Here is a 20,495-nt window from a genome sequence, read left to right on the forward strand (position 1 = left end):
CTAAAATCAAATCGGACTAAAATTATTTACAGTGTACAAAAACAGTGACATCAGACAACTCTCATTATAATATTTTTGATCTTTTTGAAATGAGGCCTTTTTCTGGTGTAAACAATAAAATCCTGATGGCTGAATTCCATTTAGCTGCTTCAGTTCAGGGTCCTGGTTTTGTTCCTGTTGGCTCACTGTCACACCATCATGGCTGACTGGGACACTTGAACAGAGCTGAGTCATCGTTAATGTTATTAGTAACACTTGTGCTTCTCCTTCTATGACGAGTCAAAATCTGTGCTGTGAAAAAGGCCTTTTGTCAGACAGCGGCCTTATCTGTGCACCGCAGGGGCTGATGGGAGCTCTGAGGACCTGTTAGAAACCACGTGGCCCTCGTCTGATCTCGCAGCTCGTCCTCGTTTGGCCTCAGCTGCGTCAGAGCGCCACTTCTCCCCAGGTTCACCAGAGGAAACACCACTGCACAAAATGCTTTTCCTCCCAGCTGCTGCTCTGTGCTGTCTGTGTTCAGGTGAGTGTTTCCAGCCAATCAGGAGCCAACAAAGTCCACCTGGAACAAACACTGTCACACTGACCTTCATCTATCTGTCTGCTTCTCTACAGCGCTGGTTGCCATGGCAGCACAGCTGATTCAGGACGATTTAACATTGACCATGAGAGTTGATGGAGACGTCTCCTTCAGCTGTCGAGGAACTGACAAGTGTTACAACGGCTATCCATATGTATGGTGGTACGAGAAGAAAGACACAGAAACATTCACAAGGATTCTACTTCTTAAGTTGAGTGATTGTAGCATAGCTAGCACGTACAATCATCCTCAGCAAAATGATTTCTCAGCTGTGAATAATCAGAACGGCTGTGAGTTGAAGATCCAGACAGTTAAACTCCTTCATTCAGCCACCTACTGCTGCTCCTGTGTGAGTGTCGCCCACAGTGAGAAATGATGCGAGCAGCCTGAACAAAAACCAACAGATGAACAGACGTCAAACAGTGTTTGTGACAGGAAGAGAGCAGTAAACCACAGCCCAGGTTCACATATTTCACCTCCATCTCAGCCACAGTCACAAACACACTGAACTGAGGGATTTATTTCATATTATATTTATTTATATTTTGATCAGATATCCCAGCAGGTTTATTGTTGTTTCACACAGTGAGGAAAAAGGACACAAACACAAACACAATGATGAAATAAAGAGGAAAATAATTCAATGACAAACTCAAACATAATCCAGATGAATCAGTAAAACAACAAACATACTTCAGAATATTTCAATAAAATGATCTCAAACATAATCAAATTTTTACAGCCCAACGTCCTGCTGCTGAATAAAGTCCATCCGTCCCTCACAACACTAATGTCTCTGAATGAAAACACTTCCAGCAGCACTTGTTGTTTAACACCTTTCAGCAGATTTCACCACATCATTTCACTTTATTACATTTTAAAAGACAAATCTTGGACATGTCAGCTCAGGACTTTGTCCTTCTAGCAGCAGCTTATTAGGACGCTCGTCTTTTTGGACACATTTCCATCAGTTTCCTGTGGATGTTTCTGCTTCCCAGAGGATGAACCCTAACATTTATGGTGACCTCCTGACCTTTCCTCTAGCGCCACCATCAGGACAAAAGTGTCTCCAGACCGACACTTCAGCATCTGGAAAGTTAATGACTTGATATTTAATCAACTGACTGAAAACTTTAAACAATGAAACACTTTGTAACATTTAAAGCTGCACAAGTCAAGATTTTATATGAACAGAGGCTGAAATGACTTTGTGTCATCAAGGGCCGACAACAAACAAACAAACAAACAAACAAACAAACATGGCCACAAAGGTCACATGTTTAAGAAGTGTTTCACTGCTCTTGTTGAAGAGGTAGGAAAGATAAAACTCCCAGAATGCACTGTGCTGCACTGGACCAATAAAATCACAGCGAGGTGGGCGGGGCTTGGTTTTGGCTCGTCTGTTCTGAAACAGGAAACAAAATGGTGTCAGGCTGGTAACAAAGGATCTGGTACTAAAATGTGTTTGTGAAAACATTTGAGGTGAGAAACAGTCGATGTAGGAACAGAATCTGTGTTTAGATTTGATCAGCATCGCCTCGTTTGACAGATTGACACAGAGACTCAATCCACTTCTGTACTCTTTGTGTCCGGAGAGGCCAGACGGACAAACATGTACAAGTCAATGGTAGTTTGAACAATATGTGTTAAAGTTGGGGTCGGTAAGAGCCACACTTTCTCAGCTGTGTGCTTTATGCTAACGTTAGCCGCTACAGGAGTGCGTTGCTGCCGCAGCAGCTCTGTTATTGGCTCAGGGGGTCTGTGCGTGTGCTTTGTGCTACTTGTTTAGCGGCTGAACGACAGTCTGTCACTGCCGCTGCTGCTCATCGCTCTGTGGCTCAGGGGCTGTGTGCTTTGTGTTCCTGAGTTATCAAGCTGCTGAAGAGCAGGCTCAGAGGCTGTGGACAGTGAACGCAGCACATCGTCATCGCCAGGGGTGAAAGTAAGCCGGTACGGTCCGGTACTGCGTACCACTAAAAGATTCAGTGGCGGTACGCAGTACCAGGAAGAGGGGGGAGAGCGGCTGCCTGCTGAAGCCCTCATTCAGAACCAGTCACGGCCGCACTTTGGGTCAGAAAATAGATCCGCTAGCAATATGCAGTCTTGAACACTACTATGTCTGTTTATAAATTGCTTTTAACTCATTCCGAATTGTTTCTGAACTATCCGTGCTGAGTTTTGGTCCATGCTGGACGGAGCCTTGGCCGGACATCTCCCTCTCTTCCTCACGGCTCTTGCCCTGCTTCTCTCCCCCTCCCCTCGGAGAGAGCCCGATGCCTTCAAAACGTGCACTACGTTTAATGTCTTTCCGTTCGTTGTAAAATGTCCCAATTAAAATCAGTAGGAGAGTAAACAGTTGTGTTTCATGTTATTATATTCAATTTCAACGACACAGAACAACTTGAAAAAAAACTGCTTATCAGCTAACGACCAGAGATTTCGCTCAGCAGTACGTGAATGCGCATGCGCGTCTACTTCCGAAACAGAGCGGTTGCTATGGGGATGGGTGCATTTCATTTAATGCACTGGGACGTTTTCCACAACTGGTCCACAGACGTCAAGAAACACCGCTTGCGCCGGGACAGGACGAACAATAAATTACACCAACGAAATTCGACACATTCTTGTGGTTGGCTGAAACATTTTCAACAAGATTTAAATATCTGTCAGTTATCAAATACAGATATAAACCGGAGAGAAACACAACAGTCATTTTTGCTGTGTGGCACTCAAAGTTTGAACAAGTGCTTCACACAACACGTCTGCGTCTGTCTGCAGACTCTTATTTAGTGAAGCTGTCTCTGACCACTAAAAGCCAGTCTGAGACTCTGTCTTTTGGCTTTTATCTTTTGTCTCTCACTTGGTCACTGTCTCTGTCTCTCCTCTTAATTTCCTGTCAGCGTCCTCTTCTGTCTCTTCACCTTTGTTGTCACGGTCTGACCGTGGCAGTCGGGGTTGTTGTTGTTATTTATGTTCTCCCCCTGTCTGTCTGCCCCCTCCCTTTTCTCTCACCTGTTCCTGTTTGCCTGTGTGTCTGGACCTGTGGGTGTGGCAGCAGCGGAGAGGCACACCTGCAGATCATTCCATTCATCATCTCCTGCTATATAACCCCGGTCTCATCTCCACTCCGACGCCAGATTGTTCTGCCAGTTACGGTATTTATGATCAACGGCCTCTAAGCTTAGTGTTAGCTTTGTATATCTCTTAGATCTAATATTCTACGTCCCACGGACCTCCTTGTGTTTTTTTCCTCTGTGAGCCCTGACTCATATGATTTTGTTTGTTCTCCCACGTGGCAGAAAACTCCAGCGCCTCTTCGCCCCGGCTTCCAGAGTTTCCACCGGCGCTGCCCCCAGCCGACCCTGCCTGCCTGCCGACCAGCCTCACTCCACTACATCCCCCTCAAAGAATCCTCCGAGTTCCAATAAATTCTGTTACACCTCAACTACTGTCTCTGTCATGGTTATAAAGTTGTGCATGATAAAAAGACCAAGCTTATGGCTAAAAACTAATTCATGGCAAGATTTGATTAAAAACAATGTAATTCATGTTGTTCAAAGTGTAACATAATAATTCATTAGGTATAGTGATTAAAAATGGAATAATTCATTGTTTCATGTATTCTGAGCTAAAAAGGTTAAAATGATGATTGATCATCTGTTCCGTGTTCAACTGCTTTTGCCTCACAGGTACAGAAACGACAACAGAGACAGTATCAACAGTAATAGATAAAATAGTTTATTTCACATCAGTTTTTGTTCACAATCTTTTACTTACCTTTTATGAGAATGCATTTGCATAAGTCATGTTTAAAAACTCAATTGTATTTTTCTATTTTCTTTGTCAACTCTGTGGCGGATGTGCTGCACAGCGATCGATTGTTGATGCCTTTTTTTTGCGTGTTGAGAGAGAAGCATGAGAGAAACGTGGCTGAAAAGAGAATACACTGAATGGCGGCAAACGTGTGGTGGTCTTGTAGTTTTTCACCCTTTTTACTTTATCATTTTCCCCGGCAACGGGGCGTAACATCTCCGCTCTCTCCGCATTTGGATCCAAACAGAAACTCGACATAACAGAACAATCTGGCCAACATGGACCCAGCAGAGACCGAGCATCTGCGTCATGCGCTCACCTCTCAAGGAGTCATGGTAGGACACCATGAGCAAACCCTCCGGGAGGTGATGGATGCCCTACGAGGTTTGACCACCAGCGTGACGCAGCTAGGAGGCCGCATGGACCAGGTGTGCTCCTAGCTGTCGCTCGTCACTGCGGGTACAGGCCCCGCACCTCCACCTGCTGCAGCTTCCTCTGCTTCTGAGGCTGTCCCCGCTTCCTCGTGTGAGCCATATATCCCTATCCCAGCTAGATATTCTGGTGAGTTAGGTGGGTGTGAGGGGTTTTTACATCGGTGCTCCCTAGTTTTCGATCAGCAACCCAACACATATTGTACTGACAGAGCCAAGATCGCTTTTATTAAGAGTCTGCTGTGTGATAGGGCCTCTCAGTGGGCAGTAGCAGTGTCTAGATCCCAGGCTCCATTCCTCCAGTCATATCCTTTATTTTCTGCAGAAGTGCTAAAGATATTTGATTTCCCGGTGCAGGGCCGGGAGGTGTCTAATCGCCTGCTCTCACTCAGACAGCTTTTCTGGTATGGACCAATCATAAGAATCTGGCATACCTGCGCTCAGCCAGATGACTGAACTCCCGCCAGGCATGGTGGGCTTTGTTCCTGGGGCGTTTTCATTACTCTCTCACATACCGCCCCGGGTCCAGAAACACTAAGTCTGACGCTCTCTCTCGCCAGTTCTTCCTCTCCGAGGAGGAGACCTCTGAGGAACCCATTCTCTCCCCCAGATGTGTTTTGGCAGCAGCTGGGTGGGACGTGGAGCGCTCAGTCCTGGTGGCACAGCGCTCTCATCCTCCCCCCAGTGACTGTCCCCCCGGCCATGTGTTTGTTCCAGATTCTACCAGGTCTCAAGTGCTCCAGTGGGGCCATTCCTTGAAGTTGGCCTGCCATCCAGGTTTTCAGAGGACCCTGTCCTTCATCAGGCATCGTTTTTGGTGGCCAGCGATCTACTCAGACACCAGGGGGTTCGTCTCCGCCTGCTCCATCTGCGCCCGCGGAAAGGCCTCTCATAGCGCCCCCACTAGCCTGTTATGACCGCTGCCAGTGCCCCATCGACCCTGGTCCCACATCGCCCTGGACTTCGTCACAGGTCTGCTGCCCTCCGGAGGTAACACCGTCATACTCACCATTATTGACAGATTTTCTAAAGCTGTGCATTTTGTCCCCCCGTCCACCCTGGAGACCGCCAACCTCCTCGTCCTGCACGTCTTCAAGCTTCATGGGATTCCTTTTAACAGTGTGTCTGACAGAGGGCCACCTTTCTTCGAGATACCACCCGCAATCCAGCAGGCAGACGGAGCGGGCTAACCAGGATTTGGAGTTGGAGCTGCACTGCATCTCCGCCCAGCATCCTGTCTCCTGGGCCACTCATCTGTCCTCGGTTGAGTACGCACGCAACACCCTCGTCAGTGCCGCTACAGGTATGTCGCCTTTCATGGCTGCTAATCTCCCTCTCCAGACGGACTTTCGGAAATTGGCGCCAAGGTACATTGGTCCTTTTGACATTGTTAAGATGATAAATCATGCGCTGGCCCGGCTCAGACTACCTGAGGTGCTCAAAGTGCATCCCTCGTTTCATATGTTGCTTCTCAAGCTTGTGTCTTCCAGTCTTCCGCCCCTTTATTTGGCTCTAAGATGTAGTTACCTTTACATCTAAAGGTGTCTTGAGGGTGAACTCATGAATGGCGACCAATCTGTTGATGATCACTGTGTAATGTTCATCCAAACTGTACAAATAGTTCACTGCAACATGACAATATCAGCTGCCTTCATTTACCTAAGTCACCTCAGACATCATCACAACAGTTGCCCCCCTGAGAGGTTTGGCAGGAGCTGCCACTGGAGCTGGTGGAGCTGTCAGAGTCAGGAAAACAAGAGGTTACAGAACCACAGCCACAGGAGACTGATTCAGCACAGGAACTGGAGACAGCTGCAGCTCAGCTCAGACATGTTGCTGCAGAACAGTAACAGAGGACTGCTGCAAGGCAGAGCAGGAGGCCGGCAGCTGGAGGTCTGGACAGGTATCAGGAAAGACCACTGGTCCGGCTCTTGACCAAGTCTGCTGACCCACCGACAAGGAAGCGGGAACAGGTGTCGACTGGGCCGCCAACTGAGGACCAGGAACTTGTGGACCTGCTGGTGGAGCTAGATAAAAAGTCAGAATCAACAAAGTCAATGAATGAAGTTCATCCTCTGGGGACCAAGAATGTCTGTAGAAAATGTCATGTCAGTCCATCCATCCATCCTTTGGTCCAGGTCCAATCCATGTGGACCAAAGTAGTGGAGCAACAGACATCATCCATAGAGCAACACTGCTAGTGTGTCTAAAAAGACAATAAAAGAAGAGACAGTCATGTTGATATGAACATTAGAGAAACACATCATGGAGCTGAAATATGATCCTGCTTCATCATTTGAACTCGTTCACCTCAGCCGACACGTTCAACAGCACACAGGTTTTTGTATTACGCTGTTTCACTGTGGGAGGAAACTGGGTTTACATCTTTGGCTCTGGAACTAAACTGTTTGTAACAGGTAAGAATAAAGCTTCATTTTCCTTCAGTTGTTTTATTGAACAAGTTGAAAATGTGTTTTTAATGAGTTTCTGCTGCTTCAGGCTTTACATGTTAGTTTGTTCATAATTAGTAGAGAATTCTTGCAGCCGTGCAGCTATTGTTACATAAAAAGGTTCATAACTCCTGAAAAGATGTTTAAATCTCACTGCACAACTGAAGTTCTTCTTTATTTCTGCAGGAGATCAAACTAATTCATATAGAAAAAGTTTGATATTGACAATGTTACAAATATACAGTATTTGATCCTCTCAGTAATTCAGCACCATCTCTTGTTTTTATAAAACAACATCATATATGATATTAAACATCATTTAATATATGTCAGGAAATGTATTTGAAAAACATATAACTTTAAATATGTTGTATAGGATAATTAATAAGTCTTTATTAAATGGTCAAACTGACCTCATGACAATTGTATTTTATATGATGGTACATATGTCTTTTAGTGTGAGATATATTTATACATGAAGACAGACACTGAATATGATATTACAATAAATATAACATGCACATTATACTAAAATATAACAAACATTTGAAAAAATAATATAGTATGTTATACAATGACACATGCAAATATGTATTTTTTAGGGTGATTGACTTTTAAATAATTGATATATAATAATAAATATATTAATTAATAATTTCATGTATAATTTAAACAAAAAAAAGAATAATTCCAAACCTAATTTCAAATACTTAAAAGTAAATGTATTAGCAGCGCGTGATGGTAAATATTGTGTACGACATACTGTTTTCAATAAGACGTATTATATTATATTATATTATATTATATTATCACATTTAATTTAATCATATGTGAAGTTCCTGTAAAGGATCAATAAATTCTTACCTTTTTTCATATTATATTACAAAGCAGTTGTTATTCATATTTGACATATCTGAACAAATCATTGTAATTGTGTATAAATGTAAAAATACTGAAAAAAAGAAATATGATATTCTTGATGTACTGACTTGTTTTTCTTTAGCGGCTGGACTAAAGTACACGGTGGTAAATCTGTCATATGTTAGACATGTTGTAATAACTTTAAAAAGTATTTCATGTGAAGGTCAATATATATTGTATTGTATTTTATTAAACCAACAAAGTTTTACCTTCTTTTATATTAAATTACATCTTTTTTCACATTAGTCATATGAAAACATGTATTTGTAATTGTGTATTAAGTGTAAATATGAAACAATATAAAACATGAAATTCAAGATGCATTTTTTTAAAAATATTTATAATATGTGGTGGATAATGTAAACATTAAAATGGCAGCGCGTACTAAACTTGAGGGTAAATATGTCCTTTATTATAATATGTCTTTTATCATGATACACATGAAGATTTTCCATCGTATGAAAATATGATGTTATATTATTATTAGTAATAGTCATAATAATGATGAATGTGCACATTGAAAGAAAGAAGTGCTGAACACATAATGTTGTTTGTCCCCATATAACATATGATGACATGACATGATGAGTGTGTTTGATGTGCAGGTGAATCCAGTCTATGTGTTGGACTTTGTGCTGTATTGATGAGTAGTTTAGTGATCAGAGTCCATGTAGTTTCCAGGATCACACTGAATGCAGTGCAGTGCTGTAAGCTGCTGTTGACTGTGTCAATGTGTGTCTGTGCTGCTTGTTGCTGCTGTCAAACTTCAGGTGAGCAGGTAGTGAAGCCCGTGGTGAGCGTGTACCCAGCAGCATCCAGAGCCCACCTGGAGGGGAAGAGCTCCCTGCTGTGTGTGGCCTCAGCCATGTTTCCTCCTCTGGTCCAGTTCTCCTGGAACAGACGAAAGGAGAATGAGGAGGAGTGGCTCCCTGCTGAGGGAGAGCAGCTGGAGCTCAGAGAGTCGGGACGCACCGCCGCCATCTTGCTGGTTGATCAGGACTCTTTCTACACGTATAAATACCGCTGCTCCGTCCAGCACGAGGGGGGCACAGTGGAGGCCCAAACAGAACAAGGTAATGAAGGCTTGGTGACTGTGTTCAGCAGTGATTCAGCTTCATGTGGAGACGCTGTCAAAGAGAGCAGAGGAGCAGAGGACTGACATTTCTTTTGGCCTCCTCTTCTGTTTCAGAGGTTCCAGCTCTTCCAGATCCAGCACCTCCACAAGTAGCATCTGGGCCGTCTCAGTACCAGGTCAGGCTGCTCTGTGTGCTCTACACAGTGCTGATAGTGAAGAGTCTGGTGTACTGCTGTGGACTCTCTCTGCTGATGATCCTCTGAAACAAGGGACCGTCCACCAACTGCACACATGCTGACTGACTGTTTTCTGCTCGCCTTTTCTCACCATCAAATCTCATCAGTTCATCTCATTGATCACTTTGATCAGCAGTCACAAATGTCAGTTTTCATGCTTTGTGGTTGGTTGTAAAATGTATCATCGTACATATATAAATACATATATACACATATATATTTGCAGTGACTGAGTATAAATTCTGTGGTATAGTGTTATTTTCATCCTCGAGTTTATTTCCACTTTGAATTGTGACTTGTATAATAATAGAAAATGAAGCTGAATCATTAGCTGTCTGCTGGATATTTGATTGTTTTGGTATTTTTCTCTTCTTGTCTTTCTTTTTAATACATTATGCAGAGTGTGGCAGCTTTGTTGAATTCTCTCAGTGTAACATTCTCAATAAAGTGAAAAATCACAGTGTGTTTTAGAAACAGCCTTGTTTTTATGGATTTCAGTTTGGCTTCAGAGCAACAGTCAGAAACAGAATCAACTTCATGGGCCATGTATGTTGACACCTACAAGTCATTTGACTGGTTGTAAGTAGCTCTCAATATACTTTCACACAGCAGCAAGAACAAATGTACAGGAAGATGTGACTATAAGCATACAGCTAAACAAGGACAACAAAGCTAAAGAAAGAGAAGTGAACAGAAACATATAGCTATTATATACAAGTCAGGAGGTGAGGCTGTGCCACCAGATTCAGTGCTGAGCCTGTTTTATAATTGTGTCAGTGTGGATGTAAAACTCTACGCTGATGACACTGTTGTTTACACACATGAACAAACAGCAGAGAGAGCTGCTTTGAAGCTACAACTGCTATAAAATGATCACACAGCAGCTTCATCAGTCCGCCTCCAGTTTGAATGTTGGCTAAATGATGACTGTGTTTATTTTTTATCAGCCAATAAAATGTCATTTAACTCTTAGAACTTTATCAAGATGAAATGGATTGGTATAGTTTCTGATTATACATCAACTAAAATGTATATTTATGTTACACATTTCAAGATTGAATCACAAAATGCTTCACAAAGAGAAACACAAGTCATCGATCACATAGTAAATATGAGCATTTACAAAAAGTTTAAATAATAAACATTAAAGGATAAATGATAAATTGTCTTTGTGTTGATGTTCTTAAAAATGTATACACACTATGATCCTTTCCAACATGTCCTGATATGTTGTGTTATGTTGGGGTCAGGCTGCAGAAACTCAGTAAACTCAGTAAACTGTCACCTTGCCATCCTGAGTTCAGGATTTAAGCTTTTTGTCTCCCAGCTGAAAAAGACAAATGAAAGCTGAGACAGTGAGTACTGAGCGCTGAAATCAAAGTGGGTCCGTGGTTGTAACTGTCATTGTGTTGTTCATGTGAAAAAGTGCAGCTGACGGTGAGAAGGCTGCAGAGCAGAAACCCACACAGCCCGTCTGCTGCAGGAAGGAAGTGCTGGTTGGCTCTCAACAGTTTTTTATGAGTCCTAATAACCACTGAGAACAGATTCACATCTGCTGCTGTACACACTCATCAACTCCTCTCCCTCTCTGGTCTGGTTTGTCTTTTCTCTTGTTGTCTGGAAGCCTTTTTTCCACTGAGCCCTCCACCCACACAAAGTTGAACTGAGACCAACAGTGACCCCCCACCTGGAGCTCACGTCCATGGACTTTATTCATGGTGATTTTAGCCATCAAAGCTTCACTTTACAGTTCACACTTCGTGTTGATGAGAGCCAACAAGTCCTCATAGAAAACTGACAAAAGGCTTCTTTGTCAGCGGCCTCCAAAACAACACATCTGAGTGTTTTCTGATCTGATGCCTCAGTGGTTCATGTCTGGTGAGGATGTGTCTGTTACACTATCTGGTTGGAGGAGCTCGTTCATGCAAACACATTCTTGTTCATGTTCAGCAACTCAAAGAGCTTTTTGATCAAATAGTCCAAGAAGTGAGGAGCTCCAGGAGCTAGACTCAGGAACTAAATCAGGAGCTTTAGTCTGTTCCTGTCAGCATTTTCACAACACAAACAACTGTCAAATAAAGGCTTTAAACACAGAAGCTGTGCTGTGATGTCATTATTTACACTCACTTATTTCTGATGCATTTCATGAGTCAGTTTTCCTGTTTGTTACAGTCGAGCAAACTGAGAGAGGTCAACCTAACAAACACAGACAGGAAACTAAAAGAAATGAGACTGAAGATTAAAATCAACTCCACTGTTCAACTTGAGAACAAAACTCACTGACTCATCCTGAATGTTCTGAGATGGTTCAAGTTAATACTATAGCAACACCATGTGACAGTGTTTTTATGTGTCTCACTTTATTTCTGTTTCTATGTTTTTATATGTTCATGAATAAATATGATATTTAGATCAAATATTCAGTTTGATGAAGAATGGTTTGATTTGTGTTCACCACCTGTTCAGAATATTAGAAAATATTTCCTTCACACAGGAAATGAAACCACCTTAAATATTCTGTGAGGTTACTCTGTAGACTAGTTTATAAATGTAATGTGTTCATATTATTTTCTTAGAGTTTATTATGTGTTTTCTATAACTTTGTCTTATCTTAACATTATTTAGGTGGATGCCTCAGATCAGCCCTCTGGGTTTTCTGCCTCTTCCTGCACTGTTTATTATTATTTTTAAATTGTGCAAAATAAAACTGAAACGTCTCAAGAAAACACTGATATGAATCCAGGTGACATGTTGAAGGTACAAATATAAAATTCTCCTCTTTTTAATAACATCCACATCAAAGATGTTCAATGAAATGATTCACAGTTTGTCCCATCGAGAAAAGAAAAGGCACAAAAATGTTTCGGGTTATTTTATTAAAACTGGGCATTGAATCAAAGAATAAGACAAAGAGACAATCATAAAGAATAAAAGTACTATTGTTAATAATAATAAAAATAAGAATGTATGAATAAAGAAATTGTGAGCGTTCAACATCCGAGTTGAGTGACCATCAAAAGTCAGCGCTCCACTCGGTCGCCTGCATCAGGGCCGAGCTTATTTGTGCAGAGTGTTGCTGCCTTTCATCAGCCCGGCGCCTGCAGGTTTCTTCTGTTGTTTGTCTGAACTGAACCCTTCATATCCGAGCACCAAGTCCCATTTCATTTCATCAGGGACTGAAGAGGCAGTAAAAGAAGTATGTTTCAGTTTCATTGTCCCCTGAAGAGGTATTTTTTAATCATTACCCAAGTATTAGTGACCTTTCCCCATAATTATATACACGACTCAACATGAGTCAGGGATGTTGGGATATTTTACTGTTTCACTTGACTGTTTATTCTGTGACATATCTGAGTTTTTATTTTGTGTTTTGTGAAAATCTTTGGTCCCCAGAATTAATGCAATACTCCAGAATCCAGCTCTGGAAATATACTGTTGGGTAAACTATATATACCTCTATCCCAACATCCCTCACTAATGTTGAGCAGTGTGTATTTGTGGTTTGGGCTGTTTTCAGTCTTTTTCCTGCCAGTACCACCACAACACTTTTCTTCATCTGATCTGTATCATCAACATTTGTTCTCTCTGTAACCGGTGGGGGCGAGCGTTGTCTGCGTTGTGTTTTGATGAAGAGGTCCAGACCAGGATATCTTTGGAGGAGATCTCCGTTTATTCTGACAACAGGTGAATAACAAAAATCCTCCGCTCAATTTTGCCCTTAAACTTCAGATGCTACACAAATTAAATGATACAGAAACATTTCAGCATATTCACGATAAGTTTAAGATGACAAACAAACTTGTAATAGCGTGGCTAACACACAGAAATGTCAGACAACAGTGCAGCTCACCTCTCCTGTGAAGCACAACAGCACAAAGGGGAGAGGCTAACGTGGGAAACATAATATATAGGGGGACCCACTAAAATGAACGTAGGGGTTCAGGACCTGAGTCTGAAACGTTCCTCATATCGACTCTGGAGGCCTCACATGTCAGCTGAACTATTAACTGTTAACTATTTACAGAGTTTGTTTAATTATAATACAACAAATGACATATAAATATGTCACTGTGTTACACATGTTACCTGCTGTATAACTGACCTTGTTATATCTCCACATAATGACGTCATCAACATGTTCTCATAAAAGTGGCTGAAATGATGATGCTGCTGTTTTTGGATCTTTTGATTTTGGATCAACAGAACAGAACAGTCTGAGAGAATGGACTTCTCACATTCTGGACTACAGGGACCAGCTCTGGACTTCATCTTCAGTTGGTGGACGGTCTCTTGTTTGTGAGGATCATCAGCAGAGAGAGTCCACAGCAGTACACCAGACTCTTCACTATCAGCACTGTGTAGAGCGCACAGAGCAGCTTCACCTGGTACTGAGACGGCCCAAGAGCTACTGGTGGAGTTGATGGTGGAAGAGCTGGAACCTCTGAAACAGAAAAGAGTCCAAAAGAAATGTCAGTCCTCTGCTCTTCTGCTCTCTTTGACAGCGTCTCCACATGAAGCTGAATCACTGCTGAACACAGTCACCAAGCCTTCATTACCTTGTTCTGTTTGGGCCTCCACTGTGCCCCCCTCGTGCTGGACGGAGCAGCGGTATTTATACGTGTAGAGAGCGTCCCCGTCAACCAGCAAGATGGCGGCGGTGCGTCCCGACTCTCTGAGCTCCAGCTGCTCTCCCTCAGCAGGGAGCCACTTCTCCTCATTCTCCTTTCGTCTGTTCCAGGAGAACCGGACCAGAGGAGGAAACATGGCTGAGGCCACACACAGCAGGGAGCTGTTCCCCTCCAGGTGGGCTCTGGATGCTGCTGGGTACACGCTCACCACGGGCTTCACTACCCGCTCACCTGAAGTTTGACAGCAGCAACAAGCAGCACAGACACACATTGACACAGTCAACAGCAGCTTACAGCACTGCACTGCATTCAGTGTGATCCTGGAAACTACATGGACTCTGATCACTAAACTACTCATCAATACAGCACAAAGTCCAACACATAGACTGGATTCACCTGCTGCTGTTATTCAGAGTATTTAAGGCCTTTACACACCGGGGATGACACCAATAAACAACACTAATATGAGAAATGCTCGCCTGCGACTGGTTCAAACTATTCACACCAACAGCGACGTGAATAATACAGACTGATGACGAACAGAAACAACCAACAGGTCCGCCATTCTCATCAGCTGTGACCTGACGTCCGTTTCCTACAACATGATTGGTTGATGCCGTCATTAGCGTCGCAAAAAGTCAAAAAATCGACCTCGCTGTGAAAAAATGATGTCGCTTTTTGGCCGTAGTATTCGTGACATAAACATCAGTTCAAAATTAATCGCAGGAAATAAACTCCTCCAATGTGTAAAGACCTTAATCTAAACAATCTCCAACAAATTAAATAGTCAATATTTTAATATAAAGGAAAATAATTAATGAAAAACTACATCCATCAGATAAAGCCTACAATATTAACTTCTATAATAAATTAGAGACTTGTTCATGATATATATGATGATAAACATATTCTCTATAATAAAACATTAACACACGCAAAGCAAAACATATATTCAATTCATAATTATTCATCATAAACTCAATATATTTTTTGTGTTATTTGTCAAATATGAAATTGTGAATTTACTTTTATACTGAAATATTGTTTTTCTTTTTTATCTGGTCAAATGTGTTTACCAGCGTATAATTAATCAGTGTGAAAAATAAAAAAATTAAATACAATATTTTTCTTTTTCCTCATTTTTATATTTTCCATCATATGTACGTTTCATACAAAATGTATATATGTAAATATATGGTGTCAACGACAGTATATGATTTTTTACTACACATTCATGTAGTAAATATACTTTGACAATATATTGTGGTAAAATTGTAAAAATCCTGATGCCAAATGTATTTTATATGATGACGAATATTTTCCGTTATAAAGTATATTTTCCACAATATTTCCACGTATACAAAATATATATTAAAATTGTGAATATATTTGTATACACTTCTTAATACATTTTGTCAAACTATATACCATTTTAAAACACTTTTACAATATTACACAAATATATATCCACCACCATATATTATTTAAAATACATTTAAATCAAATACCACACAAATAAAGAGCAGGTAAGAACCAACAAATAAGACACATTGACTGAGACGATCAAACACTGGAGATGTGCAACATTCATTAATCTGCATTTGAATGTGAATTTTCAAATCAACTGTGGAGGTCTCAACTGAATCTGTGAGAGTTTGAAGAATCCTGCTCATCTCTTCAATTCACTTTGATTAACTGGAGATTGAAAAAGTCGAGCGATGAACAGAGCAGGAAAACCATCACAATCATTCATGTAGAATTTAATTTCTTTCAGGAGAGAGAAGAAAACCAGCGTGAAGTTTGACTGAACAGCAGCTGACGAGGAAACAGAGCGGAGCTCCGACATCACTGCTGAGTTTCTCTCATTACTTTAAGATTAAGTGAACATGAGCGAGAACATGGACGCATAACAAAAGTGAACAACTTGTCCAATAAAACTAGTGAAGGAAAATGAAAGTTGAGTCTTACCTGTTACATACAGTTTAGTTCCAGAGCCAAAGATGAGGTATCTGTTGGAGTCACTGGATCCTCCCACAGTGAAACACACTGTGACAAAAACCTGTCTACTGTTGAATGTGTCAGCTGAGCTCAACCGGTCCAAATGATCCACCACCATCAGATTTCAGCTCCATCATGTGTTTCTCTAATCTTCACATATAGTTCACAGTGTATATAGAGATTATACAGATGACTGTGTGTCTGTGTTTAACATCATGTAGAACATCAGTGTGTTATTATCAAGATTCCTGTCAACATTCATACAATAATTCATATCATCATAATGTAAATATGATGTCATTAAACAAGACATGTAGACAAATCTGTTATATATACATACACACATATACAGTGTGTGTATAGACACATTCATAGATAGATGTGTGTGTTTTCTGTAAATCAAAACTATGATGAAAAATATTCAAAATGACAAAATGCATTTTCAGTTTCATCAACTGATAAAAACTAAATAACAATGTGACAGAAGGAATAATGGACATATGAATTAATGTATATTGAACTACAGATATAGGACATATATAAGTTTCAACACATGTGCTGGAAGGCTTTTACTGTGAAGGAGCTGCAGGAAGTTCAGATGAGCATTGTGAGGGAGGGATGGACTTTATTCCAGCAGCAGGTTGAAGAAGAAGATTCTTGCTGTGTTTAGGTTTCAAAGCAGCTCACTCTGCTGTGTTTTCATGTGTATAAAACAGTGTCATCAGTATAGAGGTGTACATTAATGCTGTCACACTGTTGGGGAGGACACATTCATATTAATATTGTTTGTGTTGTAAAACATAAAATCTGTAATTACACAGATTTGTCCTGTATTTTATGAAATACACAAAAATGTCAATACAATTTCAAACAGACTGAATTTACATGTCTGAAATATAAAATAACATGAAAAATATGTAATTTTATTTGACAGAAGAAACTGTTACATTCAGGTTTAATACTGTAAGTACGTTTATAAAATATAGTCAAACTAGTGACAATTAACAGTAAAAGGAGTCTTGGTTCTGTAGTTTTGCATAAATTAGTTTGTTAATTGGCAAATATTTTTTACATTTATGGATATGAACTCATTAAAAACGTCAAATGTGGTTTTATGAACTTTCTAACAATGAATTTCACAAAGTTAGAGACACCGCCTGACTGCGCTCCACCGTCTGCTCAGCTCTGATGAGCATTCTGCTTCAGATGGTGACAACAAATAATATAATTAACTAATAATAATAACTAATAATAAAGTAATAACAGCACTCTTCTGCAACTGTAAGCCTGATTACCAGAGTTCGACCAAATTTAAAGGTAGTTTCATTGTTTGTGGTCTTAATTAAACATTAAAGGCTAAAAAACAAAAGACGATCTCATGTGAAATTTAAACTAAACTCTCTATAAGCTGAATGATGAGAGGGCCCGATGCTGACCCTTGTGGAACACCGCTGAGAGTTCATTATTGACTTTAACTTGCTGCGTCATGTTTGATGAAGACGAAACAGAAAAGTTCAAGTTGAACGTTCAGAAAGAAGAATTTCATCGCTGACTGCATCAAATGTTTGTTTCAGTTCTGAAACTACAGCAACAACTACGTCTGCTTTGCCGAGTCCACATTTAGTTTTCTTTACAAGTTGGGGATGAAAGTGAGTGATGCAGGGAGCTGATCTGAGGACAGTGGATGTGACTCGTTCTCTCTTTCAACCTGAATTCTGCTGAAAACTAAAACACACGCAGACAACAACAGTGTCTTCAGCCACATTGAGACCAAACAGAGTGTTTGGAGCATCATGGAGAAGAGGATTATACTGCATGAAGGCTTTGACAAGTTTCTTTGGATGTTGTGATGTTTTGTTCCACTGTAAGAAATAGACAACTGGAATCTATTTAATTTGATTGAATCTAAGCTGATCGTGGCCTCGAAGGCTTTTACTTTGAAGGGGCTAAAGGAAGTGTGTTCAGAGTTCTGCCTTCAGCTTGTGACTGTGGCTGAGATGGAGGTGAAATATGTGAACCTGGGCTGTGGTTTACTGCTTTCTTCCTGTCACAAACACTGTTTGACATCTGTTCATCTTTTGGTTTTTGTTCAGGCTGCTCGCATCATTTCTCACTGTGGGCGACACTCTTATAACAGACGCAGTAGTAGGTGGCTGAATGGAGGAGTTTGATGCCCGTGATCGTCAGCTCACAGCCGTGCTGCTTCCTCGAGGCTGAGAAATCAACCTGCTGAGGATGATTGTAGCGAGAATTAACTTTCCCATCATTCAGATCAATACGTAGAATCACTGTGAGTGGTTCTGTTTCTGGCTTCTGGTACCAGTAGACTTGTTTTTTATCACACTGCTCAGTTCCTCCACAGCTCAAGATTATGTTTTCACCAACTCTCCTGGTCAGTGATAACTGGTCCTGAATCAGCTGTGCTGCCATGGCAACCAGCGCTGTAGAGAAGCAGACAGATAGATGAAGGTCAGTGTGACAGTGTTTGTTCCAGGTGGACTTTGTTGGCTCCTGATTGGCTGGAAACACTCACCTGAACACAGACAGCACAGAGCAGCAGCTGGGAGGAAAAGCATTTTGTGCAGTGGTGTTTCCTCTGGTGAACCTGGGGAGAAGTGGCGCTCTGACGCAGCTGAGGCCAAACGAGGACGAGCTGCGAGATCAGACGAGGGCCACGTGGTTTCTAACAGGTCCTCAGAGCTCCCATCAGCCCCTGCGGCGCACAGATAAGGCCGCTGTCTGACAAAAGGCCTTTTTCACAGGACACATTTTGACTCGTCATAGAAGAAGAAGCACAAGTGTTACTAATAACATTAACGATGACTCAGCTCTGTTCAAGTGTCCCAGTCAGCCATGATGGTGTGACAGTGAGCCAACAGGAACAAAACCAGGACCCTGAACTGAAGCAGCTAAATGGAATTCAGCCATCAGGATTTTATTGTTTACACCAGAAAAAGGCCTCATTTCAAAAAGATCAAAAATATTATAATGAGAGTTGTCTGATGTCACTGTTTTTGTACACTGTAAATAATTTTAGTCCGATCTGATTTTAGGTTTATTTTTGGTGTAATTTTATTGTGAAACAGTTTGAAGCTGGTGTACAATCTGAATATTTTAGTTTAGGTTTAATCTGAAAATCTTTGGTACAATCTGAATGTTTGAACTGAAGTTCGTTATAACTTCCTTTGATACAAAACAGCTTTTGTTAAATTGACGAATAGCTCATTTTTCAGTTTATTTTAGTTCATTTAATTTAGAATAAAAAGACAAACAGCAGCTGATTTACTGATTTAATGTTTTCTGTAAATGTTTTCTCAGATGAAGCTCTAGTGAAAGTTCAGTCAGTGAAAGCAGGTCATTGCTGTCCTCCAGCCGTTGCTGACCAGCAAAAAAAGTTTTGTTTCATCTTCAAATTTCACTGTTATTTTAATCACCTCACTTAATTTTTTCCCTGTCATGCTCTATATTATGTTTCATCTCCTCACAGATTAACCATTTCATTCATTTGGTGGATTTTTCTTGCTGCTGTTCAGACGCCCCTCAATAAGATAAAATCTCTCTGTAGACTCAAAGTGACAAAGACTTTGTGAGCAGACTCACTGATCACATATCATCTGCTGTAATAAACATGATCTTTACTTCATTCACTCGTCTCTGCTTATTGAAATCTGCTTTAAATGGAATAACAGTGTCAAACCAAAGCAGACAAATGTCCGTGTGTTCCTTTAAGAAGCTGAAGGAACAGTTATGATACATTTCATATCATCTGAAGGGATGTTTGTTCTGTTATGTGTTATAACTCTGAACACTTTGATCATTTCCACCATGAAAAACTGTTGGAAGAATGACAACATAGTGCAGCTGTCTCAGCAGACAACACATGTGTGACATTACATGTGTCTTTACGCTGTTAGATACGCGTCACACCAATAAATCAGCTCTTCCACCGTGGCTGTGTGACACATTTCAAACTAAAGCTGATCACATGCTGGATTTCTGTGTTTGCTGCTGGTGCTGACATTAAACATCACAGAGAAACACCACCACCCTGTGGTCGGTCACAGGAAGTGCAGGGACATCCATGTGATGCTGATGACGGTCGCCATGACGATACGATGAAGCTCTGACCTCTTATTTTAGTGGCAACAAACCCACAGTGACATCTAGTGGATAAAAAACACACAGCAGTAAATGAGGAGTATTACTGGCATTATTGTTGTGACTACTTCTAAAAATACTTCAAATACTATTTCTACTGCAACTATATTATGAACTATATTATTACTATATTATTGTGCTGCTGCCTGTTACAGTAGATGGTGTCATATTACTCTTACATGTACTATACTAACTATAACTATAGAAG

The 20,495-nt window shown here is 40.9% G+C and overlaps 2 protein-coding genes across 2 annotated transcripts; one reads left to right on the plus strand and one right to left on the minus strand.

Annotated features, from left to right (window-relative positions):
- The first annotated feature begins 477 nt into the window (after positions 1–477).
- On the plus strand, positions 478–9,966 carry LOC141016807 (immunoglobulin lambda-1 light chain-like). The gene is made up of 5 exons (XM_073491357.1): positions 478–520; positions 613–942; positions 7,191–7,238; positions 8,963–9,265; positions 9,382–9,966. Exons 1-5 carry the CDS (start codon positions 478–480, stop codon positions 9,528–9,530), a joined length of 873 nt encoding a protein of 290 aa, XP_073347458.1. The 3' UTR covers positions 9,531–9,966.
- A 3,184-nt stretch (positions 9,967–13,150) lies between these two features.
- Positions 13,151–18,705, minus strand: LOC141017118 (immunoglobulin lambda-1 light chain-like). The gene is made up of 5 exons (XM_073491732.1): positions 18,663–18,705; positions 18,244–18,570; positions 16,100–16,159; positions 14,060–14,362; positions 13,151–13,944 (listed from the first exon to the last, which is right to left on the minus strand). Exons 1-5 carry the CDS (start codon positions 18,703–18,705, stop codon positions 13,775–13,777), a joined length of 903 nt encoding a protein of 300 aa, XP_073347833.1. The 3' UTR covers positions 13,151–13,774.
- Positions 18,706–20,495: the final 1,790 nt, after the last annotated feature.

The sequence above is a fragment of the Pagrus major genome, chromosome 21 (genome assembly GCF_040436345.1).
Source record: "Pagrus major chromosome 21, Pma_NU_1.0".
NCBI classification, from domain to species: domain Eukaryota; kingdom Metazoa; phylum Chordata; class Actinopteri; order Spariformes; family Sparidae; genus Pagrus; species Pagrus major.